Below are 25,756 nucleotides of genomic sequence, written 5' to 3'. Positions count from 1 at the left end.
TCATCGCTCCAACGTACTGGAGATATAATCCCTCATTAACGAGCTCTTTAGGAGTTTCAGGCAGCATTAGTGTCAGTTTAACATCTACATGTGCTGGTAAAATCACCTGCTGCCACTAAAACAAAAACAAAACAGCTAAAAGTCTTATTTTAAAAATGTTTGGCACAAATATAGCCACTTTTTTCTAAAAATCTGCTTTTCGAGGGTGAAAAACAGAATAATAACATCAGAAAAATTTTCTTTTTGTGTGCAGAAATGACTATAATAATGTAGAGTTTACTTTTTTCTTTAGTGTTGTACAGCTGATTCGGACTCACCTGTGGTGAAGCGCGGCTTGCTGCTGATCTCCGGTGCCGCCAGGTTCAGGGGTTTCTCTGGCAGAGTGAGGGAGGTGGAGGCCGGCGAGGACTGCGTGCGCGACAGGGGGCGGTGGATCCCTCCGCCGCCGCTGCAGCCGCCTGGCAACACGGGAACGGCTAGGGTCTTCATCTGCCGGTGCAGCTGCTGCAGCTGCTTCTGCTGTTCCCATAGCAACGACTGACCAGAGACCAGAAAAGGCAGTTCAAATCACCAACACTTAAAACTAAATTTCATTTATAACCACAGCTGGAAAAAAATGAAGTTTCACAAATGTTGTAATTTGATTTGGCCTTTTTTTGGATTTGACTGATGCATGTCGATTAAACTGCTTTATCTTTGAAGTTATTGGACATTTTATTGCATTACTACATGCAATGATTGTTGCGTTTAAATGATCATGTTGTAGAAAACGATCACGGTGCCTGTGCAGGAGTTACGCTGCCACCTGCAGGACCACGCAGGAAGAACCGGAGGAACTCTCCAAACCTGGTTGAGTATCAGCGCGTGCTGCAGCTGCTCCTCGTGGCTCTTGGACGACGTCGTCTCCGCCTCCCTCAGTGACCCCGCCCTCACTCTGTTGTGATACGCCGGCTCACTGGGTGATGTCCCGCCGCCGTCCTCTGAGTCCATGTCCTCCGAGGGGATCTGGTGCAGCCTGGGCTTCTCGCTGGACTTAGACATCAGCTGTTTGGACAGAAACACATTCAGACGAACGATTAACACTTGTTTGAGAAAACATCAGAAGCTCACAGTCAGACTTGTTTTTAAAGTGGGATTTGAGCTTTACATGTTGCAAACACACACACAAAAATAAAAAATAAACAAAAACAGTGTTGGTTGGCTCCAAGAGAAGCCGGCTGATGTTCACGAACGGCGTTGGGCGAGTCTCAGTACCTTCCCCAGGTGAGTCTGCTGTTTGAGCCTCTCCAGCAGCTGCGTGTTGTGCTGCTGCTGCAGCAGATGCGTGTGAAGCGTCTGAGGGAGAGGCTCCGAGCGAGTCCGGCTCAGGGGCTTGTGAGGCTGGACCCCGCCTGGAGACAGGCGTTCTAACTGGTGTGCAAACTGAAGAGGAACAGAATCCAAGGAGGGAACTGTGGAGGAAGAAGAAGATGGGTTAGACATGAGAATCAGCGATTCATCTGCCGGTGTAAGTACCAAAACTGTTCGGCCTGCAATCAGTGTTCGGGGGGTTGACACTAATTATGACGTCACACTACGGTAACCCCACTTGGACAAACTGCGTAGCGTGGAGATCTGCTCGGACTCTACATATTTCAATTTTAAGTTCTTTTTCCTCATAAGTTGTGTTTGACATCATTCTTTTTAGTGTTTATAGAGAGATTTTGCCACTTTGTAAAAAGACCTGTGGCTGTTAGCAGAGCAGCGGACTCGTAGCTTCGTGTTTGCAGGCAGGGGAGGTGCTTTGTTACAGTATGCGGTCCGGAGAAGGCTTCGGATCGTTGTCTGGGATAACCGTGTCTCCCGGGAGGAATGTGTCTCCAAGCAGAAGAGTGGTTTTGGGACGGTGTGTGCGCTAGCGGAATGAACAGTCCTGAGAATCCAAACAACCATGTGAATTTGTGTTTCCAGTCGGGTTCAGACAAATAAAGGCTGGTGTTGTTAGCACGTAGTAAGCTATTCCTAACCCTTCTTCCGGGTCCGTTTTGCCAATAATGAAGCACTGGCCGCATGGATTTAAAAAACTATAATCAAACATGCACTTAATAATAATCATAACACCAATAAAAGCCCGTTTAAAAGATCCTCTCGCTCTATGTGGCAGCTCTGTTTGTTTACAACAGAACTTACTATTTGTTCTTCTGCTGCCGTACCGTCACTTATTCAGACCAATCACTATCTAACACGTTATCGGACCAACGTCCAGCTAATCAAATAGTGTGACATCATCATTAGTCGCAGGCCCCCAAACACTTTTTGCAGGCCAAACACTTTTGGTACCTACACCGGCATTTATGGAACACGGGACTTAAAAAGGAGACAACAAACAAAAGTCAAAGTTGCATTCTACTAGGAGCCTCTGGGAGGTGCACTAACATTTCAGTTAATCAGTTAATCCACTTCCAACAATCATTCATTTAGACTAGGGTCTGCAACCTTACACAATAAAAGCCATATGGGCTTGTTTTCTGCTGATTAAAACCTAGTAGAAGTAAAATTTGTAAAGCTTTGCACTTATTACATTGTTTTCTTTAAATAATACATATGAATTTTACTTATTTTATGTCATGAATATAAAACTGAAATATAAAGTGAAACTAGCATTTCTCAAAATGTATATTTTTTTATATTTGGATTTCCTTTCAAAATAAAAGACGCCCTGTGCCAAACAGGATCATCCCAGTGCAGCTCTGGACATTTGCTAACTAGAGTAATGCAGCATAAGATATTATGTGCTGTAAACTCACAAAAGATCAGACTTTTTTTTAACCAACTTTTCATTTTGTTTCTGAAATCTGTGTATTCTGGAGGAAGCGTAGAGCGTACGAGGCCTCTTCAAGTCTTCTAGGCGCACCTCAGCCATAAATGTATAAACTTAATTAATCTAAATAAAATAATTGCTAATTTAGCACTTTTACAATATTTATATATATATATAAACATATATACGCAGATTTGTTTGTTTACAAGGCTCACTAGATTGGTTAATGTAGCCCACAGTAAACATCATCAACTGCATACCGTGGATTATTAATTGTTTTAAATTGCAGTCAATAATAAATAGTCTAAATTTCTATATTTATTTTTTTTACTTTAGGGAATCGGTAATATCATGTTTGCTGTTTAAAATTGATTAAAAGTGATTTTCAAGTCCAGGAAACTAGATTGTCCAGCTCTATGAAGTTCTTTAGTGCTTAGGGGAAGGAATTTGGATGCAACAATTGAAGCTAAACCTTAAATATTTCATTCAATATATAATATTAATACATAAGAAAAAGAGTAATATTACCACAGGGATTATCAGATTGATCAGAAATGTCTTAAGCGTGCTGGAGTGTGTGTTTTTGGGTGGAGGAACGGGTTTGGACCCACACACTGTGGGATCTCACCCGTGAGAAGCGGAGGATGGACCAGTCCAGGAGACTCCAGGATGATGACAGGCAGGTGGGGACCCATCTGCCCGCCTTGATCTTCTCTGCTGATGGGGAGGAAGACGGGCGAAACCCCTGCGGTAACCATGGGAACCCGACTGACCTTCAGGGGCGACACCTCCCCGTCCGCCTGCACACAGACAAACATCAGTAAGGCTGCTACAATGGTTTTCACAAACTCAGAAGAGGCGGTTTCAAACGTTTGGTGAACAAACTATACAAGTTGTTACAGGTCAGAGTGAAACAGCAAATGAAGAGCGACTTCCTCCCTGTAACTGATGAGCTGCACTTTTGAAAACGGGATATTGAGGTGGTGATTTCCATCCACTTAACATAGATATGAAAGTCATCGTGACCTTTTAAAGAAACTGCGACTCCCTGAAATTTTTACTGCAAAGTTACTTCTCCAAACAGAGTCTGCGGCGTAAAAAAAACCCACAGCGCGATCATGTGATTGCCGTAAACCCCAATCTGCGTTCTAAACAAATGCCACGAAGGCGGATGTCCGCCGCAGCGGGGCGCCGTTACCCTGGAGTTGGCCGGCAGCCCCAGCGTGATGGTGGGAAGGGTGGAGGGACTCTGGATGGTGAAGCTCGACAGCGTGCCGTCTCTCAGCAGCATCTTGTGAGCCTAAAAAACATGGTTGGAGTGTCATCAGCAGCTTCAAAGGCGCTACAACCTCATGAAACCAGAGCTGGCCTTGTTACCCAGGCTCAGACTTGACACGGGGGGTGTGTGAGTCAGACCCCCAGAGCAGCTGTGACGGCGAGCTCTGCTCAGACTTTCTGTGATTAGATGAATTATGCAGGAACAGCCGACACGCAGGGCTCCTGTGTCACTGCTTTAAACATGTCATTACTCAGCGTCTCAGCAAAGTGCATATTTACGGGCCGCTCTTCCCCGCAGGCAAAACCTTTTTTCCCCGTCTAAATTGTATCAAAGGTTTCTCAGAAATTCCTAAGAAGTTTTTGAATGCCGTCCAAATCCCACACATATTTTTTTTTCTTGCTAATCAATAACATAACATAACATAACATAACATGTGTTTGGTGCGTTTTTCTTCACCGACCTCGTGTGAGAGGCCGCCTGCAGAGGGCAGCAGTCCATTCTCGCAGGGCAGACTGTCGTTGGGGGAACTGCAGCCGGACACCGGCGTGCTGCTGCTGCTGGGGGAGGAATCTTTGGAAAAGAGAGGCATGGGTGTGAGTCTGGGGTCCCAGTCACATTTCTCCAGCCTCAGTGTGTCAAGCTCACCCAGCGTGTCCGGCACTCTGTGCTTGACGGTGGGCGGGGCGCTCTCTTTGCGGGTGAGCGGGCTCTTGCGGGTGTTCAGGTGTTTCTTCAGCTTGTTCTTCACCTTCAGGTTGGGCTCAGATGCTGGAAAAAGGAGTTTTGGACTTATTCATCGGTGCATCTGATGACTTTCCTCACACTTAGAAGCATAAGTTTGGAGTTTTTGCAGCACCACAGTGAACTTGTCATAACAGAAAATACTCGTAAAGTCACTCAGGTGTAAAAACTCGGTTCATTTTCAGGAATCAGACCGCTGCACACAAAACGCTCTTTCAGTTTTCTGCAGCCGTCACCTTAAATTTCTGCTATAGAGGTTAGATTATTGTAATCAGCGTTAAAAAAGTATAGAAATTGAACTTCCACCGGATCGTTTCAGAGCCTTTGTGCTGCATTTGACAGAAAACATAGCTACTTATCTATATAGTGCCTTAAGAATCAAAATAGGTGCCATATACTAAAATCTCAAATCAATAAAAACAACCATTTAAAAGTCAAATAGTAAGAAATAAAGAGTACCACAATGAAACAGGATTACTGATAAAAACAGGAGCAACTAAAAGATACAGAAGCAGAGTCCCAGAAGTCAAGGAAGTTTATGAAGTTTTACTTTATAGACTTTGTGTTGGTGGGGGCCATGAAAAAAGTAGACAAGGTATAAAAAAAGAAGTTCCCAAAGCTCCGCTCTTTGTCCTCCAGTGTTAACATGTCCATCCTTTTATTAACTCAGATTATTAAACCAATTCATTTAATTCCTTTGATCACTCCAGATTTGTCTTCGCTAAAAGTTTATTTAGTCTTCACTTTCTTCATATATGCCCCCCTTTATCAAAAAAATGCCACAAAACATTCTAAAAAATATCAAAAACACAATTTTTCCTCAAAGTGGAACGCTTTCAAAGTAGCTCAAAAGATAAGAGGGGGGGTCTTTCATAAAAAAACAGGGTTGCTTAACGTTTTCAGTAGTTTTTAAACCGATTAATGAGACCAGATTTCCATTTTCAGCCTCTGTGATGAAGGTGGATGCTGGTCGCTTACCTGCTCGCCGCAGTGGCGTCCCCTCTGAGCTCTCGGGTGAGGACTGTGATGGAGGTGAGACCAGAGGCTGGGCGGGTGCGCTGGGGTCCGGGCCCAGTTTTCTGACAAAAGCACACACACCAAATATTTTAGGGGGAATTTGGATCTGCAGATGAAAGGCGTCTTCCCTTCAGGTGCGCGTACCTGTACGCGACGGGATGTGCAGGGTTCGTCCTTTCCAGCGCCGCCTGTTTCTGCTTCTTGAGGATCACTTCCTGCAGCTTCTGCTTCACCAGAGAACTCGCCACTGCACCTGTTGAGCAGTGAGTCATATTCACACAGTTTACAGTGACAAAGTCAGCAAACGCATCACCGGATCCTTTTTTGTATATTTCTGCGTATAAAAACAGGAAATCAAGACAACAGGGGGCATTTTGCATTAAGTTTAGGCCAATTTTCCCACATCCAGCAGGAGAGGAGATGCTGCTGCGCCGGGCGGGGAAGTCATAGGGTTTGCTGGTATTCCCGTGCGTTTCGCAGGCGTGAGTGCAGGTGCAGGAAGAGATCAAGTCAATATTGACCCTGTGGTTTTATGTGCACAGACCCAACACTATGTTTAACATCACTGCTGCAGCTCCACTCGTGGGGATATTTTTAGCTCTCGCTTGAAAGCAAACAGCTCTGAGTACAGAGTGACGCAGATTCTGGCTGTTCAAAGCCACACATCTTTCGCTGGGACTTTCCTCTTCGGCCATGATTGCTATGGGGGGAGGGAGGAAGGAAGGGGGGCATCAGTATTTCTAAAGATGTTCAATGAAGCTCAGCGGGGAAACACCAACTCTAAGATGTTAACTCTGTCGCGCAGCAGTCCTGGACTGCAAGGACCAGATTGTCTTTGCGATGCTTTTTTTTTCTCTTCCTGCAATTGAGTGAACATTTGATGACATCACCGCGGGAGAAACCATTAAAAAAAAGAAATAAATGGGGCCCTAATTATAATATTTAGGAAGTTTCACATTCACAAATCAGAATTTTCTTCATCACACCTTTTTTTTCTTTCCCTATAGTAATTAAAGAACTAGATTTCTATTTACGTACCATTTCTAATAATATTAATAATCTAATAATATGAACACAAAATTGTCTCTCTTTGAACATATTCAATGTATTGTAATGTGTTTTGTAATATTTCTTTTGTAATTATATACGCCATCCCCTGGCGTTCCCATTCTAATGACTATAGTTCTAGTCCTGCATGCTTGTTCTATGGTTGTATCCAAACTCCTTCCCTACACACTGCATAGTGCACTATATAGTGAGTTCGCCATGTTGTAGTGCTGTCCAGATCTATAATTCCCAAATCGAGTGGCCTAGAACCCAGTGTGCATCGATACTCACTAGATTAGACCACAATGCATTGCCAAAAATGTATTTAAATGTATTTTTATTAAAATATGCACGTTTTTTATCTTCAGAAGACAGTGGATTCATAGATGAACGTTGCAAAACGGTCATATCGCTTAGATTTTAACTTCATGAAATCGATGACGTCATATTGGCCATTTAAAAAAAAGGAAATCAAATAAAAATAGTGAGTGTGGTGTCCGAATTCCTTTTAAACGTCAGAGCAGTAGATAGTCCCTCACTAGATCGGTTTTTAGTAGTTGGGGGTTAGGGCGGGAATTCGGACACAGCCTTTGTGTTTTGAACAATGAAGCATAAAAAAAAATAAAAGAATAAAAAAAGAATGGGGCCAAAATGTCTCATCTTCTCTCCAAAAAATTGCTTTAAAATCCATTAATGCTACCAAAACACATGACAGATATGCAAATTAAGTATTGAAATTATTATGGGGTGGCCGCAGGTCCTACAATTAGCTACCATTTTGTGGCAATGTGTGAAAATGGGCGATTTTCACATTTTTGCACAAAATGGGAAAAAAGATGCTTTTTTTTTTTTTCAAGCGATCTCCGCAAAATTTCACACACCACAAGATGAGGTCTGAAACCCCAAACAAAGTTAATTGACCTTTGACCTTGGGAAGAGTCTGCCATTGTGAATATGAAAAACAAAAGAATCCCCTCCTTGGGATTGTTATGAGAAGCTACGTTTTAAGGTTTTTACATTCAAAACGGCGGAAGTGGCGTTGCCCTGTTGCCCGCCCATTTTTATAGGAATATTGTGAGAGATCAATACATCAATCGTTGGCACAAGCTTAACAAAATTATACGCCATAAATTATGACCATATTAGGTTGTGAAGGAAATCCAAGGGTTTACTTTTGCAGATTTTTTACTAAAAAGCTCCAGACGAACAATAACTAAAATAGTTGCTATGGAGATAAAAGCATCAGAAAAGTGAAAAGTGTTTGTTTTTATTGAATTTATCAGGTGCAGCTTTGACCGGGGTGGCAGAGGCAGGAGGGGGGCAGTGAGAAGCAAGTAGCAACTTCTCAACCAGGGAGGGTAGGTCAGAGAGGGGCGGCGAGCGCAGAGGCAGGTAGCGCCTGCTGACCATGATTGTAGTAACATGTCGGTGAGGTGGAGCTTTGCGTGTCTTCGTGGTAAATCTACTCACTTTGCTGGCTTTTGTCTTTGTGTCTCAGCTGCTGCAGCTCCTGTTGCGTCTCGTGGCGCACTTGTTCCCGCCTCCTCTGCTCCATATTAAACTACAGTCAGAAAAAAACAGCGCTTAGACACCAGTCAGAGGCTCAGAGACATGCGTTTGTTTTTAATGCTTGCATCCTTTACCCGGATTTGCTGGTGCAGCTGCTGATGGGAGAAAGAGGTGCGAGGTTGTGGCGAGAAGGTCGTCAGGAGTAACGGTGGGTGCAGCGGGGTGAGAAGCGCCGTGTCGGAACCAGGGCGCATCCCCCGCTCTCCCACCCTGAGGTCCATGAGAAGCAAAGCCGAAAAGGTCTGAGCACTGCCAAAGCAAAGAGGAATCTGTCAAAGTCAAAGTCAACTTTATTGTCAATTCTTCACATGTGCATCACATACAATGAATCGAAAATCCGTTTCTAACTCTTTCGTGTCTGTTCAGTAGAAGAAAAATAAAAACAAAGTATACGTTTAGAATAAAATAAATAAGTAAAAAGAAAGAAAAAGATACAATTTACAATATACAACATAGCACATCTGCCCAAGAAAAAAAGAAAAGTAGGATTTTTTTCTCGCGCTTTTCTAAACAGTTAAAAGCAACAACAACAAAAGAGTCTGCTGCACAAAAGGTTAATAAAAATAACATCTTAGTGTGTTTCTCCTTTAAAATAGTATAACGTTTTTGCAGATTTTGCTTCAAACTAAAGTTTTTGAAAAACCGATCAAAGAGAAGAGATCCGATTTGCTTGCGGTCTCCATAAAAAAATTTCTGCATATAAATAAACACAAACAGCCTAAAACATTTTGAGAAACAGAAGTGATGAAGTTTATTCAAAGTCTGCTTCCTTAAATAAGTCAGATGCATGACAGTAAGACTCAGGTGTGAAACTGCAAATGATCCAAGGTGAGAAGAGCTCTGCTTGCATCACCGTAAAGGAAGCCGCGCTTCAACGCAGCTGTTACTGCATGATGCAGGTCACCAATAAAAACTGCAGAGATGAGTTATGAAATTAAACAGAAACTGGACAGAGAACAGGAAAAGAGAAAAGCTAATTAACTAAAATATAAAGCAATACTGCTGTTGCAAAAAACTAAAAACAGGAAAAGAATTTCACAGAATTTGCGATGATGAACTGAAGAAAAGTCTGCTTAAAGGAGCCATAATTTACATATAAAACAAACATACTTTAGGATCTCCATTGAAGAGTCCTCCTTGTGCGTGTCAGCTTTAAATCCATAGAAATGACCCTAAAACTCTCAGAGGGGGAACAGTTCCTTCAGATTTTGTTGACCCGTCTCCATCTCGCCCTGTCAGACATCCGATTCTTGACCAACTTAATGCCTGATGGGATGTAAATGAGCTCAAGGAAGCTTCCTTCGAAAATACCAGCTCATATGCTTGCGAGCATTAGTTTGTGTACACATTTTTCCTACATCTGCTCCCTGTTTGCTTAGACTGACTCTGGGAAAAGGAGAACAATGCTTTGTATTCTCGACACAAAACCAACTTTTTGTGAAAATACTTTGTTGAATGTTCAGAAAACTACTACATTTGAATGTAAAAGTAGCAATAATCTAAATGCTATCCCCATTGTTGCTACAATTTATAATGTAGTTTTTGGAGAGTTCATTCATTTTGACTTTTTTGTAAGGACAAATATAAACCACACGTAGAAGGCACAAATGAGGAAAAGGTTAAAGTATCATGAAAGTGTATTTGTTGTGTATTCTTGCTTTAAAACTGGTGTGTGCTCAAAAGAAAAGTGAGTTTTCTGTAGTTCAAAACATGAATTTAAGTTCTTAAAAAGCAAATCTAAATTAGTAGCTCAGGTTTGGGATCTAAATAGCAAAATGACAAAACGGCGAGGCCTTTCTGACTGTTTGTCTGGAAGAAAGACTGGTGCCTGCATTTCCATGCCTTTTTGCATACTGTTGGGAATATTTGCATAGCATGAGTGAGTCAGTGGGAAAGATTGCCTCGCAGAGCCCCAAAACTGGGTCCCAGGGAGGGAGCAGCTTGGGAAAAGGCCGAGGCTGGTTTCTGCTCCACTCATGCATGCAGATGTTCTTGTCTATGTACTAAAAAATGTCCAGTGACTCACACTCAAAACAGACAAAAGTGTGACCGCATGAGACCTTCGCATGCATCCTGCAGTAACATGAAACATGTGGACAACCCTGCAGCATGTGGCAGCGAATAAAATACAGGTGTGCCTTCACTTTACACCTGTTTTACGGGTCAGTGATGCAACACCTGCCCTTAGCGGGTGGATACGTGCCTTCTCCTGGGGTAAAAAAAAAAGGGGGGGGTGCAAGGACTGTGCAAGGAGCGTGTTAATGCAGTTCCAGTGATACGTGCGCACTCCTTTGCTGCAGCCTGACTGTTGGAAATGAGAAAAATAGACAATCAGAGTATACGTGCGCCCTACGGGCACTTACATATCATCTGCACACCCCCTGCGTGTAGCATTTGTGCACGGTCAGTAGGGAGCCGGTGCTTGCAGCTTACTAATGACTAGAGTAGCATAAGGACACCGTAGAACAGCAGCACTCGTGCGTGTAACTTCCATTAGCCTTACAAATACGTCATGACACATTTACCGCACTCACAGCAATGGTACGTTCCATTTTTACGATGAGATTTAAGGGAGCTCCAAAACACACCTGCACTCCCCTTAAAGATGGGGCCGCCACAGGCAAGAAAACAATCACAAGACAATGGTACAAGACAGATTCGCCAACACAGCAGAAATGGAAAAGAATTGTGGAGGAAACACATAGACTAAAAAACTCAAGAAGATCTTTGTCAAGAAAGATGGGAGAACTGGACTAACAACAAAATGACACTATAAGGACTTATACTTGGACAAGGTATAAAAAACTTGTAGAGCCAAGGTATTTCTTTTTTTGTTTTGCTTTGTAAATCTTTTTTTACTGTTCCTTATACTTTTTTCTTGTATGTTTCAACTGTGTGTTTAAGTTGCAATTAAAAGAAAGTAAGAGAAAAAGATGCGGCCACTCCTCTCTACGACCTTCCACGAACCCGGACGACCCAAAAACCCTCATGGGGTCAAGCCCCATTCAGCTGCATGTGACTAATGCTTAGGTTTTTCAGCTAAAGTATGCAGCAAACCCCTCTGAGCGTAAAAAAATAAAAACCTCTGGGTGCAATTCTTCCAGACAGACAGACAGACAGACAGGACAACGGTACTGAAAAAGCTCTGAACGACTCAAACTGGCTCCTTCAAAAGTGTCAACCGCACCGTCAGACTGCAACTCCTCATCCTCTAGATGAGGTGCAGTCGGTGTTCCACATCATGGACGTGCAAACCTGCAGAAACGTTGTAACCCGAGGAAAGTTTCCCGTTGAACACAAAAAAAACCCTGAACACACACATCGGAGGAGACCCGAATGTTGTCGTTCCACGCCCGCTGCAGATAAAAACAGGCTCGAGCAGATACCTTTCGCACCAACCTGCCTGACACTGGAAACTGCATTTCAACCACACGCCCAGAACGCCCTGTAATAACTTTATTTGACGTCTCCGTGCTTCTCAGATGCCAATGCTTTCAAGCAGGAAGAGAGACACTAAAAAAAAAGAATAAATCGCCATTTTGCTCAACATGACAAAGCCGTGTGTTGGTGCACGAGCACAACAGCAGCAGTGGACCCACAGAGACAGAGGCAGCCTGGACACACGTTCATGAAAAACACACAATGACATGCACATCTATTCCCCGTTATGACACCAAAGAATAATAAGGGTATTATTCTCAGGAAAACGGGAGAACATGCTTATACAAGGGAACAAAGCCTGCCACAGTGGACACAAACACGCAGCTGGGAACACCAGTGTCTCCTGCCTTCCTCCTTTCCGTAATAATAATAGCAAAAACACACACTTATCCAGCATTTACCTACAAAGAGTGTTTTGTTTCCACGGGGGGAAAACCAGGGTTTGCACCACGAGGAGTCAGTCTGTGATGGAACCTGCACGGTTCAGGGAAAGGTGAGCTCAGAATACGCAGTGGAATGTGACATGTGGAAGGTTCCTACAGGAAAACGTCACAGATTTAAAAAGATAGATAGATAGATGGATGGATAGATGGCATTTATTGTCGTTTGCACACTGACATACGATATTATTTCCAGTACAACCCAAAGTTCAGAGTTGACTGAGGCTGCAGCAGTAAATGCGCTGCCTTTAATCACAAGTATCCAAATATTCTCAGAGAAAAATATTCCAAAGTTCACACTGTACAATAAAACAAGCTGACCATGCTTCAGACATGATTTCAGAGCATTCAGCTTTTCTGCACACGCATCATCTTCAAGCATAAATCAAATGTCAAAAAAAGAAAAAAAGAGAAAAAAAGACCAGCAGTTTGGTGCTTTGGCAGCTCGGTTTCGGCAGACTAACTCCTAAAAGAAAATATGTCCGTATCAGACACTTTTTGTTAATGTCGTTCCACAAAACTGCATTTAAATTGAGCAAATGATGCAAAAGGAAGGGGGTGGAGCCTAAAGACAAGACGTGTGAATATTATTTATTCAGTTCCTCCGTTATGAAACAAGATTCATTCAATAACTGCAGGATTCTATCATCTCCTATTCATTCATTCTCATTTCGTCCTGATTAGTAGGACTGTTTCAGCAAGAGTGCAGCGAATAAAATGTCACAATACAATACAGACCCAATATATCATGCATTTTTAAAAAGACCTCCACTTTGAAACACTTTAAAAACACCAACACGCTTTTCACATGTGTGTATAAAAAGCATTTTATTTAACTTTCAAAAGTTTTGGTGCTGCAACAGTTGCTCTGATCCAAACAAATCCCAATTGCTTTTCATTGCTAAATTATCAAATATTGATATCACGGTCGGGGTGAATAGTTTTGTTTTTTAGTTTAGTTTATTTTATTTTTCCACAATGTGTCAAAAGCAAACAAATCCCCTCACAATACAGAATGTGGAAAATATGGACATCCCCGAAGCAGCTGCTTATTATTAGGAGTCCAGCAACAATACTCGACTCTGATTGGCTGCAGGGACTCCATTAAAAAGTGGTGATTGACACCTAAAAAACATGTTTATGAATAATTGTATTATCAATTAATGAAAGAAATGTCTTTTTTTGCTAATCCACATGTATTGATCAGAGTTAATGGTGGATATTTCTTCAGTCAAAGAGTTCTAAAAAAAAAACTACAAGTGAACTTTGTTTCTTTGTTTCATCATCTGAACAAAAACCATCAGTAGGAGGAGAGGTTTCCCTCTGAAATGGCTACATCTGGAAATCTTTTGGATTAGTAACATAAGTTACATAACTCTATTTTTTATTTTTTGTTTTTCTTCTCTGAATGTTTTATTGGGTTATTCTTCATCACCAGTTTGTTTAAAAAATGTTTTTTTTTTCTCTCAATAGTTAAAAATTTAAAAAGTTTAAAACAATGTCGACTTCCTTCAACTGTATTTTATTCTAGTATCACGTTGTTTTAAATGCTATATTTTTGAAAATGTTCAATAAAAAAATGCTTTGGATTGACGTTTAGCATGTTGGCATATTTCTTTTCTTTACACACCAGCTGCGGCAGAGCGAGGTCAGTACGATCAAATGATCGATTTTTGTGAAAAAGTGAAAAAATATTAAAAGGACAAATATTTGACTGTGACTATGATATGAGCGGGATAATGCTCTTTGAGGTGTCCATTCACACATCAGCGTCATTCATTTACCTTCTGACATTGACACCTCGTCGGGCATTATCTTTTACTTTTTCAACGCCGTCTGGTCTCCACAACAAAGAAAAGAACAAAACAAATCGAAGCTTGAATGTGCTGTAACCAGTAAGATTCTTATGTATGATCTGAAAAATAAAGTCATTTATATTTCCAACACTGATTAATATATACTTTATGAGGTAACAAATGGCTGCTGGATTAATCCACCAAAGAAATAATGAACAGTCTCCAATAATGTGCCTTTTTCAGATAAAACAGATGTTTAACATAATGCATTCAGTTTGCCAGATCTACATAACTCTCAGATCTTTGGTTTTATTCTATAAAACTGGATTTATTTTACTATGAAGATTTTAACTTTGACAGAGAAAACTCTGAAAATGTTCATGTCTGTCTGAAAAAACTGGATCAAGAGAGTAGTGAGGGGTTTTACAGCCTTAAAACATGTATAATGGATTTCACCTATTAGTTATAGACCATAACCAGTGGGATATAGGAGGGACCACTGTATCCAAACATTACACACAATCATTTTTTCCTACATCCCAACTGATTAGGGTTATGGGGGTCACAGGAGACATCCCTGCCGTCATAGGGCGAAGGCTCAGTCCTCATCGATGGCTTAAAATTACCAACAATAACAGAGAAGCGTGTTTTTTGGCTGTGGAACGCAACTGGAGAACCCCAAGAAAAGCACATGTTCACAGGAAAACATGCAAACTCAGACAGGAATTTAAACCAACATCAAGCTTCAACCTCTTCATCAAGTTTGCTGACGACACAACAGTCGCTGGCCAAGAAAGCCCAACAATGTCTCGACTTCCTGCACAAACTAGAGGGCTGGAGGGCCAGAGCTCCTCCCCCCATCATGCAGACCTTCTACAGTCGAGAGCATCCTGACCAGCTGCATCACCGCGTGGTACGGAGCCTGCACCGCGTCCTGCCGGAAGTCTCAGCAGGAGATTGTGACAGCACCTGAGAAGACCATCGTGTCCCTCTCACCGGCCCTCTCAGACATTTATCCGTCTCGCCTCACCCGCAAAGCCATCAGGATCGCAGGTGACCCCTCACACCCATCCCAGAGACACTTCAGCCTGCTGCCATTACTGTTACTTAGCACTGTAGTCACTTCAAACCATCTCATTGTCCCTTTTGCACTGACATATTTAGATTACTGTTGTTATTATTATTGTTATTTTTTTAGGGTGCTTGCACTGGGGGTTGAGAAAGAAGAAATGTAATCAGTGCTGTATATCATCATTTGACAATAAAGCCGACTTTGACTTGAACCAGAAACCCGCTTGCTGTGAGGCATCACCACCAAGCAGCCATAGCCGAGACTCTTCTAGTTCATCATCTGTAGTGTGCAGATAGACCATCATACCGGGGAACAAATGAGCTTTTTTATCTTTTTTACTAAGAAGTTTATCTAAACTTTTCTTTTATTACATCTAATGTTTAGGTTTTAGGGGGCATTAGGCCGATTTCAAACCGGGCTCCTTAAATTGTCAACGTCTTTGATTAATGATGCCTCCGCAAGCGTATATACGATTTCAAAAAATGTGTAGAAAAGGCGAGTTGCCATGTTGAATTTGTGTTGTGGTTTGTTCTTTGACCTTCAGCGGGCGAGCTGAGGCCGTCCAGAGTGTTTCTCCGCTGGACTCCTCTGAGTAAGTCGATCCTCTGACGTTAACAGATCCCTAAAGAAAGATATTATGTTACAGTTCATTACAACCCAACAATGTTGTCGCTCCAGCAAAATAGCTAATCTTGACCTTGCGGTTGAGATTTCGAGTTGATTTAATTTAAATAACCATTTTTTTCCTGAGCAAACAACGTCGGGATGGCATGTGCTGGAAAAACATACAAGGCATGCACAACCATGTGATGAAGACGTGTATATTTAGGCAACGGGTCTGTTTGGGAGCTCCGGGTAACGTGATACGCTTGTCTCCTGAAAGGCAACTTTCAGCAAAGTCCAGCAGCTTTTAGGAAGCAGAACATTTAAAACTTCATCAGCACCAAAAGTGAAATTCAAGTGCTCTTCCCTCCGCTGCAGAAAGTCATTGTCTGTAAGAAAACCTGAAACATTAATAACTGGTTTGAAACGTTTTATCAGCTAAATAAACAGAGTTTGGGCTTTTTTTTGACTGAGGTGAAGACATGCTTAAAGCTCAGGTTATGCCCTGCACACAAAAGCCTCTCAGTGTGTCTGAAGACTGCTGGATCAGGTGGGATTAAAAGCAGATTTGACTCTAAAATGCATCTTTCACTCTGGTCAAAATGCGTCAAACAGTGGGTTCCTCCCGACAAAGCCAAAAAGACAAACTAATATACTTGTGTGCCAGTGTGGGAGTGTGTTATTGTGAGCACAAAGGAGTGGCGGTGTGTCATTATGCAAATTGGCACAGGCTCAGAATGATACAGCCTGCTTGGTTGCACAGAACGTTGAGAATATGCTGATTTTTAGGCTGCTGTTAGCCCGTGTGTGTGTGTGTGTGCGTGTGTGTGTGTGTGTGTGTGTGCGTGTGTGGTTAAAAGTGGGATAAGAGGCACTCCCACATCTAGGAAACCAGGGTAATCCCCCCCCCGCCAATGCCTCCCTGCTCTTTTGTTTTATTTCAATCTTGGGTAGAGCTTAATCAGGACTGGTCTGACAGGTAAGACGAGGATATGCCAAAGTCTGTTCATCGCTGAAGTCGATCAAAAGGCTGATGTTTGAAAAAGTGAGAGAATTCTAGCTCAAAAACCATTTTAAAAAAAGAGGTGAAAAGACAAGAAAAGCAAGATGTTCAGCATTGCACGAGAGCCTGCTGACAAAGAAATGACAGCCCGGATAGTGCTGCTGGTTTGACACCCTCGCCACAAGTCAACAATCCACATAGCAGACGCCGGCGCTTTGTGTCTTCTCACATTTCCAAATATAGTTACGACTCGTTTGTATTCACGTCGCAGCTTTAAGACGCTGCTATTTTGACCAGAAAAAGGTGTCATTAGTTCACCGGTTAACCCATAAGAACCCACTGGGACATCAGAAAAACAACTGTGGACCGCTGGGTCTGTGGTTTATCCCACTTTATTTTCCCTTTTAGGAAACGTGGTTTCTTATGGGTTAAGTTGTGAAAAGACCTTAAATCCACATTAAAAAATGTCAGAGCAGCAGATCTTTGACACAGCAGAGAGTCCAGCTCATGTTTTCCGCCCCGCAAAGGCATTCTTGCACGAGCGTGCATGTGGATCTGACAAATGTGTGTCTGTGAGCTCATCTAATATAATCTGTGTGATTTATTTCCCAGTGCCAATCCTACTACGGCTGCAAGTCATTGTCTGATGGGAGCGTGGGCGAGGGCCGGATTGCGACATGTCGTTGGAGGTCCTTTCCAAAGAAACCTTCAAATGCAGAGACTGAACCTTCATAAGCCGGTGGAAGTGGCAAACCCACAGATGATCAAAGGGATAAGATCACAAGGAAACACCTTGCCGTGAAGAAACCGTCTGCTAAAGTGGTAATAAGAAACAAAACACAACACACAGCTGATGTGAAACAGACAAAATTTAGATCAAAACACTAAATAGCACTTTCTGATAATTTCAAATTCTTCCCATTTTTCACTTCCTTATTTAGCCAACAAAAATCTGAACTTTATGCTGAAAGTGCAAAACCTTCTTTTGTGCAACTGATGCAAACAAAGTCTGCACGTTTCAAACCAAAGAAACGGAGCAGCATTGATCCACAGAGGGATGAGTAAAGAAGTTCTCCTTATTTTGGAATTTAATATTGTAATCTACTTCAATGTATAGGAGGATTTTACACATTTTAGGCGACTCCACAAGACAAACATGAAGTTAGCAGTAATCCTAAATGTGCCCGACACACTCGTTTGGAGGTTTTTTGTTTTTGGTGGGTCACAGCGACAGAAGAAGGTTGATGTTTAACGTGCAATGAGTCCAGTTTCCGAAAGTCCAACTTTCCATAAACATCCAGGGAGAGAGTTGTCACACACCGACTTCACATCTCCCAAACACACAAAGAGCAGCAGCGGCAAACAACATAACCGAATGCAAAAGTAGTTTCCCGTAGTTCCAAGTCTGTGACACACACACACGGACGGACGCACAAACACACAGCTGGTGCACAGAAACCAGTGTGTGTGTGTGTGTGTGTGTGTGTGTGTTTGTGTGATGCAGCACGTTTCACCTCCATTTCTTCCGATAGGAACACACAGGAGCAGAAAGGGACAGATAAAGTCAAAGGCACATACCCGTGTTTGTCATGTAAATATCCGGCTGTGTGAAAACCCCTGTAGCACTTCTGCCTCACTCAGCTCACAGCAGGATCTATAATTAGACGGAGAACTCCACTCCCCTCCAGTCATCTTTTACAGCCGGCCACATCCTCTTTTCTTTTAACTCCTTCTCTTTCTCGCCCTCCTCTCTCCCTCTTTCTAGTCTGCCCTCGATAATCGTCTAAGTCCGACACCAAACTGTCGATTTTACGACTCTGTTCGCACCGCGGTCCCACGTCTCCTGGAGCAAAGTTGTTTCGATGAAGGTTTTTCCAACGTTAAAAACTTTTTATGGCCACACAAGCCCCGCCCCACCACAAGGACACTTTAAAGGTTTTCATCTGTGGCATCTCTAAGGTCCATCCTCATCCCCAGTGGAGGTAACCACGGTAACGGGGGGGCAGTCCGGTCGGCAGGAAGTTGATTTTATAAAAGCACAACAATGAGAGACCCGGGCTGGCTTCCTGTTTTAAAGCTCAGTTTAGACTCCCATTTCCTTCCCCGCTCTCTGGCGGCCGTTGTTGTGACGTTGCTGCCGCTGCGCCGTCGAGGCAGTTAAATCTCCGATCGCCGTCGCAGTGAGTCAACGCCATCGTCAGAAATTCCTCGGCTCTGGGACTGTAGGTGTTGTTAGAAAGCAGAGGGCTCCGGCGTTAATGAACCACTCTGATTATTGAACGACGGTGGCCTGAAGGCAACAACTGCACACCAAAGACACAACTCTGACAGGAACGTGGAAAACTACTCAGTAAACTATTGACAAACTAGTTAGGTCTGCTTTTAATTTATTCTAAATGCCTAAATGGTCTCCATAACAGCACTTCTAAAAGTCTAATTCAGGCGTTTTACTTTTTTTTTTTTTTAAACCAACTGCTATTAAAACATTTCCCCAAAATACGAAAGTCTTTTTAAAGCCACGTCATACAAATTATTTAAAAATGGAAAATTAGTCATTTCTTTTTAATAACGTCATAAAAATAAGACTTCCAAGTACTGATTATTTCAGAGAGGAGTCCTGCAAAGTGGCTCATAATCTGAATGAACAGGTTTTAACTCATGGATTAAAATTTATGGGTTTTTTTACGTTGCTTTTTCTGTCAGCTTAAAACAAAATGTGAGGTTTTCTCCTGAGAGAAGGACGTTAAGTTTCAGAATTACTCATAAAATAAGCAGGTTTCTCCACATTTGTTTACATTTACAGGTCTCAAAAAAACTGCAATCCTGATGGTTTATTGGAAAAATAAAATGTTGCCAAATGAGGCTTGCGTAACACAGGATCTCTATGAATAGTCTAAAAACAGCCGTTAGGATCACATGTTTCTCACCCTGAGCCCTCCAGCTCTCACAGCCCCCCCACCCCACCCAACAGAAAATGCCACAACTACCAGGAAATGCTAAACCCTGTTTTTCGCTCTGCGCTGATCCAGGCTGTGAAATGTTTTTCCCTCCTCTCATGCCAGAGTTTTCCTGAAACATCAGAACATTTTCAGGCTCAGTCTTGTACCAACTCCACATCCTTTCATTCCTGCCTGTCTCTTCCTTTTTTTTCCTCTCTCTCTCTCTTTCCCACAACCAGTTGCTCTTCTCTTCTGGCACACTCATCCCCTCTGCGACTCGTCTCATCTTTTCATTTTCCTCCCTCATCCTGAGGAATCCACAGCTGTCACTCCCATTCAATACCTCGTCTTCCCACAGCAGCTGGCCAGAATGGGGTCTGTGTGCACGTCTGTGCACGTGTCTGTGTGTGTGTGTGTGTTTACCTGTGTGGTCACACTAGGTGAAAGCGTTACGTGAGGAACCTAAAACATCCAGATGATGAGTGATGTCTCTAAAGAGAAACTGCTTAGTCTACATTTCTCATTGATTTGATGCAAGAAAAGAAAAACAGACTTTTTATTGTCTTGTGCTTTTGAGAATATTGTATAGATTTGATCAAAATAAAGCCACAGAACTCCGGTCTTTGGGATGACATTCGTCCAACTTTGGAATAATCTCATTATTGAAAAAGTAAAACCAAGTCACTTCCGATTCAAAAATAATTGGACAAATTCACTGTTTGTTTTTAAAGTTAAAGTTGAGTTCACACTCAGATCATCACGGATCTCTTTGTCTGCATCAGAATGGGGCGGAGCAGGGAGCTTGTGGCCCACACAGCATATTTTCTATGTCACAAAAACAATTTTATTTTTTTTTTAAACCGAGTCTTTTCATCTCCTCCTAAGTCACAATGATTTGAATGAAAAACTAAACTTTATTTACTTCATATTTGTCCTCCGTCATCAGAAAAATGCCACAAGAGCATGTCAAAAATCACCCTTTTTTTGTCTTTAAAGTCTCATTAAATGTGTGAAAATTGTTCTTCAGATTAGATCCTTCCCCTGGGGGGGCAGTAAGCTGCAGAACAGCCTCATTCAGGAACCATTTGGTGGATTAAACCCCCCCAATCCAATGTCTTACTACCAAGTGTCAAACTTTTCAGGCTTTGGATCCCATTTTTTGAGTCTTTGGTGTGGATTTGAGCCCCCGTCCTGGAGCAGACACTCTACCATTAGACCTCTGAGCTGACTGGATGGTTTTCCTAAACGTTCTTTGAGTAGATTTCTCCTCTTATAAGCTCCACTGTTCCTAAGATTTAGGAACACCAGCCCTTAAAGCCTGAAGTTTGAGACCTGGGATCAATACCTATATCTAATTTATTTTGAAATTTTGTGTTTTCAGAAGTTAAAAGGGTGAGAGAAGACCCGTTCTGCACCTTTAGGATTAAACATTAAAAAAATAAAAATAAAAGTTTACAATTATTTAGCCTTGGACGGCTACGTTTCTGATTAAGGTCTCAATTCCCTCCATGCGCACATGCAGGAATGGCTGATCTATTGTTTGTTTGCTTGTCAGTGTTATTCCAGTCAATCGAGGAAGCAGGAAGTGGATTCCTGTAAAACTGTGGTTCCTTCTGGAGAGCTCAGGATGAGGGCTGGATGTGAACAACTTTGGTGCTTCGATTGTTCAAAATGAGACTCTGGATCGTTTTTCTGTTCCACGTCGTTTCCCACAAGCCTCGGTGGTACCACGAATATTATCGGAATGAGAATAAAGAAGCTCAAATAATTCTAGAATTCAAATTCTACAGTCATTGCCGTAATGCTGAAAATGCTTCATACATTTGGTAAAACGATGCAAACCAAAAAAAGCTGCAATTCCCTTTGTAAACAAGAAAACTGATGTTGACACGTGCCTATGAGCAACCGTTTTCCATCCTGTGAAAATGAAACAGCTGCATTGTGGGAGTTTCCGAGGTACAACAAAGATAGATCAGTGGCCGAAGGCGGGAAAGTGTCTGCCCTCTCATCAAGTCTCACCGTTTTTAAATAAGTAAACCGGCCACAAAAACCAAACAACATCTAATCTAGGTGGCCGTCACACACCTGTCAGCCTTTTCACCGGAATCGAGTTGTGACCATCAGCATTTGCAGACACACAAACCTAAAATTGACCACAAAAAGGCGGCGTTCTGAGCTACAGCAGGCGCCACAATGTTCGCCGTGACGACACAAACAGCTGACAGACCAACAGCTGTGCTGAGGAGGCTGCGATCAGACTGCTGCGCTTTATTTTGAAACGGTTTGTCCAGCTGCGTTCCTGCCCAACATTCATCCAACCACAACAAGTTGGACGGCCGAACGGACATTGGTTTGAGTTTATCTCAGTTTCTGTGAAAACACCAGAATGAAAGCCTAGCTTATTTTCAGTTTTGCATTTTCTTCTCTTTGCATGAAATGTAGTTCAAGAAAGAAAAAACTGAAAGTCTTCTCCAGCACATCTTGAAGACCTTCACCGGGGCTGGACTCGCATCTTTGGGAAATAGGATGTATATATATACATGTATGTTTTGTGACTGGAAACTTTTCCAGATCTTCTGTGCTGTCTTTTTGATGAGTCAGCAAAAACAAGCAGAACTTAAAGAATTGTGAAACTGCAACGAGAGCAAAAGCTGCCATCTTGTTTTTGTTATTTTACCTGGTGGCGACACAAGTGATGACTCAGGGGTGACAATCTTCCTCTCTTGTGTCTGAGAAAGTAAAAAAAAAAGAAAAGACAAACTTAGGAAAAAACTAAATGAAGATAAAAAGAAAAAATACAAATTACAGTAAAATGATGAACAAAAATATTTGTGGTCACGGATAACAACCCATTATAAATGAATTTAACACACAAATCCTCGATTGACCCTTTTTTTCCTACCTATTCAGCATCACAAATGAGGTTTCTTATGGTCATCAAATCCTGTTTTGCAGCAGGTGGATTCCACCAGATCACATGCCGCCAAAGCCACTCGCATCCTTCACACCCCTTTCACACACTCAGACCCCACACAGACACGGCCTCCTCGTTCAGGAGCCTCACAGCTCTTTGTGTGTGTGAATGTTTGCACCAACCACCACCTCCAGGTGAGAGCAATGTGACACATTTTCTCTGGGATGTTTCAAATAGACACAAGAGGGAGGGAGGGAGGGAGGGAGGGGTATAAATAGAGGCGGTTAGCTGCTACAACTACAGTCAGGGAAATGCAAAGGCAGCCTCATTGACAAAACAAGTGCAGCACATACTGTGCAGGTAGCAGCAGTCTTCCCCCAATACAACTAGACTTGATACAACTTTTGGTTTAAAACCATTGAACTGAATCGTTGCAAAAATGAAAACAAGTGTTTTCTGGAACATAGTTCCTGCAGAAAGGCAGGAGTTCATTAGAAATTCACCTCTGAGTCGGGGCAGGACTGTTCTGTTGACCCGTAGCAACCCCGCCCCTCTCCCCGTCAACCATCTGTCCACTCACCTGTTAGCTTTCATGCACATTTAAATGGGGTATGAACATTTTCAAGACATAAAAAATAAATATTGCAAACTGTAGTAACTGATGTGTTTTTTTGTTGTCCCACATGAATGTCTCTGGTTTACGTCTGCATTTTCTGTGTGTGTGTGTGTGTGTGTGTGTGTGTGTGTGTGATGGACTGGTGATCCAGACCTCTTGCCTTATAATATCTAAAAGTTTAAAAACAGAATAAAGAACCACAGGAATGTTATTAGGCAAATCTTTTCTCAAAATAGTCGAACGGAGGAGGCAGGTGTGTCAAACCCATTCCTAAATTAGATTCTGTGAGTCAGATGGCGAGAGAAATGTCAGGCATCTTTTGAGAAGACAAAAGACATGTTATGCAACGCTCTGGAGGCTTCGTGTTAAAGAAAATAAAGCCTCATGTGCAGACAGACACACAAAAACCTTCTATAGAAAACATCTAAATCGCGTATCGGTGTCAGCAGCAGCTGCTGGATCCGTTTGTTGTGGGAAAATTTGATTTCAAAATGACAAATGAGAGCGGACGTGGAAGCCGTTCTTCAACTCTCCTGCAGCCATGTGGCGGTTCATTCAAAAAGAAGAAGCACCTGGATTCAGGTGAAGTAACACGGTAAACAGGAGCGGGGGGGGGGGGGGGGGGCTTTTTTTTATTGTTCCAACAGAAATGCGCATAAGAACAGCCTGGTTTTCAAAAACTTTCAGCACTTTAGGACCAAAAGGCGGCTTCTAAGTGAGCACAGCTCCTTCACCGCTGTTGTGATCATTTATTTCATTAACTCTGCAACGACAAGTTAGAAAAGGCTAAAGGCGTGCAACTGCAGAGAAAACGCACAAAAGTGATGTCCACGTTTTCCTGCACATCTGTTGAGCATCTGCCACTTTCACTAGACATCAAACACATTCTCCACATTGTCCCACACAGATAAAGCCTCCCAAACGCAGCTCATTTCAAAGGATGCCCCCTCTGTATCTGCAGACGCACTTCAGAAACTCAGCGCATCTCATCGTTCCAGACCATCAAACAACACAATCAACACGCCTGCTGCTTATGCCAATCCGCACTTGGTTTGCAATTTAAAAAAAGGGGAAATTACGTGACATAACCTCCATGATTTAGCATGTTATCTGTGGTGAAATTGAACCAGACATGACAGTGAAAGGCGGCCGAGACACGGATCGCTTGTGGTTGTGAGGAAAGCCTGTGGAGCAAAGATGGCAGCTGCAACAAAAAAAAAAAAAAAAAAGTGCAGAAAAGGTCTTACAGCTGATAAAAGAAACAGAAGGTACCTGCTTATCCTGCCTGCTTTCAATCAGCACTCCAGCCCGCTCACACTTCAAAGTCTGCGGTCATTTAATAAAGGTGTCCAGAGTTCTGTGCCCCCCCCCCCAGCTCCATTCACACTAAAATACTGCAATAACAAAATCAAAGCTGCACTTTTTCATGCAGCGTTTGAATATGACCTTTAACTGGGAGACTTTGCATTTCAACACCAGACCAAGAAGTGGGGAGGGGGAAGGGGGGGCGCTTCAGTTCTTGTTGTTCCTCCAGAGCATTTCTGATCCGAGGTGGACATGATGCTCCAAAAGCAATTACCAAAAAAAAAATGAGAAGGATCTCCTTATAGTTACGTTTTTTTCCTCCCCATCTTCAGCTTACTTTTTTTTTTTATTCATACCCTTTTGTTGGTAGAAGTTGACGCGCTCCATGAGAGAAAGTTCATGAATATGCACCGTCACACGCCGCAGAGTGCACGGACAACAAAGCAGGAGGACATTAACATTCCTGCACACGCCGACGGTCTGCTCAGAGACTCAGAGACTTCTCCAAAACCCACGCCGTCATCCATGCCACACCAAAAATATATAAATGAGGCTTAACGTAAAAAAAACTAAAAGTGAAATAAAAAGATGTTTTGTTTTTCTTTAGAAAACTATTTTAGCAAAATTCTCTCTTTTTTTATTTAAACGTGGTAAAAAGGGTGGCTGCTGAACAAACTTTAAAATAAAAAAATTATTTTCCTTTGTAGTAAAAAATGGTTTAAATGACGGCTGAGCGGCTGAAGGAGCTCTTCATATCACATTTAAAAGGTTGTTCTCCCTTTTGACTGATACTTTAAACATTTTACAGACATAAAAGTGTTGATTTTGTTTTGAGTATCTATGGTTTACAAATGTTTAAAGTTGAGGAGACAAAATGTCAAAAACTACTACAATCAATCAGCTGTTTTTGTACGACACGTTCCATCATAAAGACCCACTCCAATGAAAATACTGTTCCTAACATGTTTTGCTTATGATGAAAACTCAGATAAAAATTGCAGTTCTGAGTATTTCTTTATTCAAATCCTTGTGAATCAGGAGCAGATGAAAAAATGCTCCATTCTGATGCATCGACCTGCAGACACACAGATCCGTGAACGTCTTTGTTTTCCTGGTCTGAGCTGGAATCTGGATCTAAACTGGACGGATGGATGGGTCTGGTACTGCTAACCAT

At 42.3% G+C, this 25,756-nt stretch overlaps 1 protein-coding gene across 6 annotated transcripts in view; it reads right to left on the bottom strand.

Annotated features, from left to right (window-relative positions):
* hdac7 (histone deacetylase 7) overlaps nt 1–25,756 on the bottom strand; it is a 58,771-nt gene that overhangs the window by 13,232 nt on the left and 19,783 nt on the right. For 2 of the 6 annotated variants that reach the window (XM_011476705.3, XM_011476704.3), the window contains 12 exons: nt 22,425–22,476; nt 8,528–8,702; nt 8,355–8,445; nt 5,982–6,090; nt 5,799–5,899; nt 4,725–4,847; nt 4,540–4,649; nt 3,999–4,100; nt 3,429–3,600; nt 1,255–1,451; nt 847–1,044; nt 318–537 (listed from right to left, as the gene is read on the bottom strand). In XM_011476705.3, coding sequence (XP_011475007.1) covers nt 318–537; nt 847–1,044; nt 1,255–1,451; nt 3,429–3,600; nt 3,999–4,100; nt 4,540–4,649; nt 4,725–4,847; nt 5,799–5,899; nt 5,982–6,090; nt 8,355–8,445; nt 8,528–8,674 — 1,570 coding nt within the window. In that variant the 5' untranslated portion in view covers nt 8,675–8,702; nt 22,425–22,476. Of the gene's footprint in view, nt 1–317; nt 538–846; nt 1,045–1,254; nt 1,452–3,428; nt 3,601–3,998; nt 4,101–4,539; nt 4,650–4,724; nt 4,848–5,798; nt 5,900–5,981; nt 6,091–8,354; nt 8,446–8,527; nt 8,723–18,386; nt 19,268–22,424; nt 22,477–25,756 lie in introns of those variants that run through there. The other 4 variants (XM_011476706.3, XM_020704416.2, XM_020704415.2 and 1 more) reach the window with 3 other exon arrangements.

The sequence above is a fragment of the Oryzias latipes genome, chromosome 7 (assembly GCF_002234675.1).
Source record: "Oryzias latipes chromosome 7, ASM223467v1".
In the NCBI taxonomy this organism is placed as follows: Eukaryota; Metazoa; Chordata; class Actinopteri; order Beloniformes; family Adrianichthyidae; genus Oryzias; species Oryzias latipes.
Note: the sequence above shows the minus strand (reverse complement) of the source record. Positions and strands in the feature narration are given on the sequence as shown.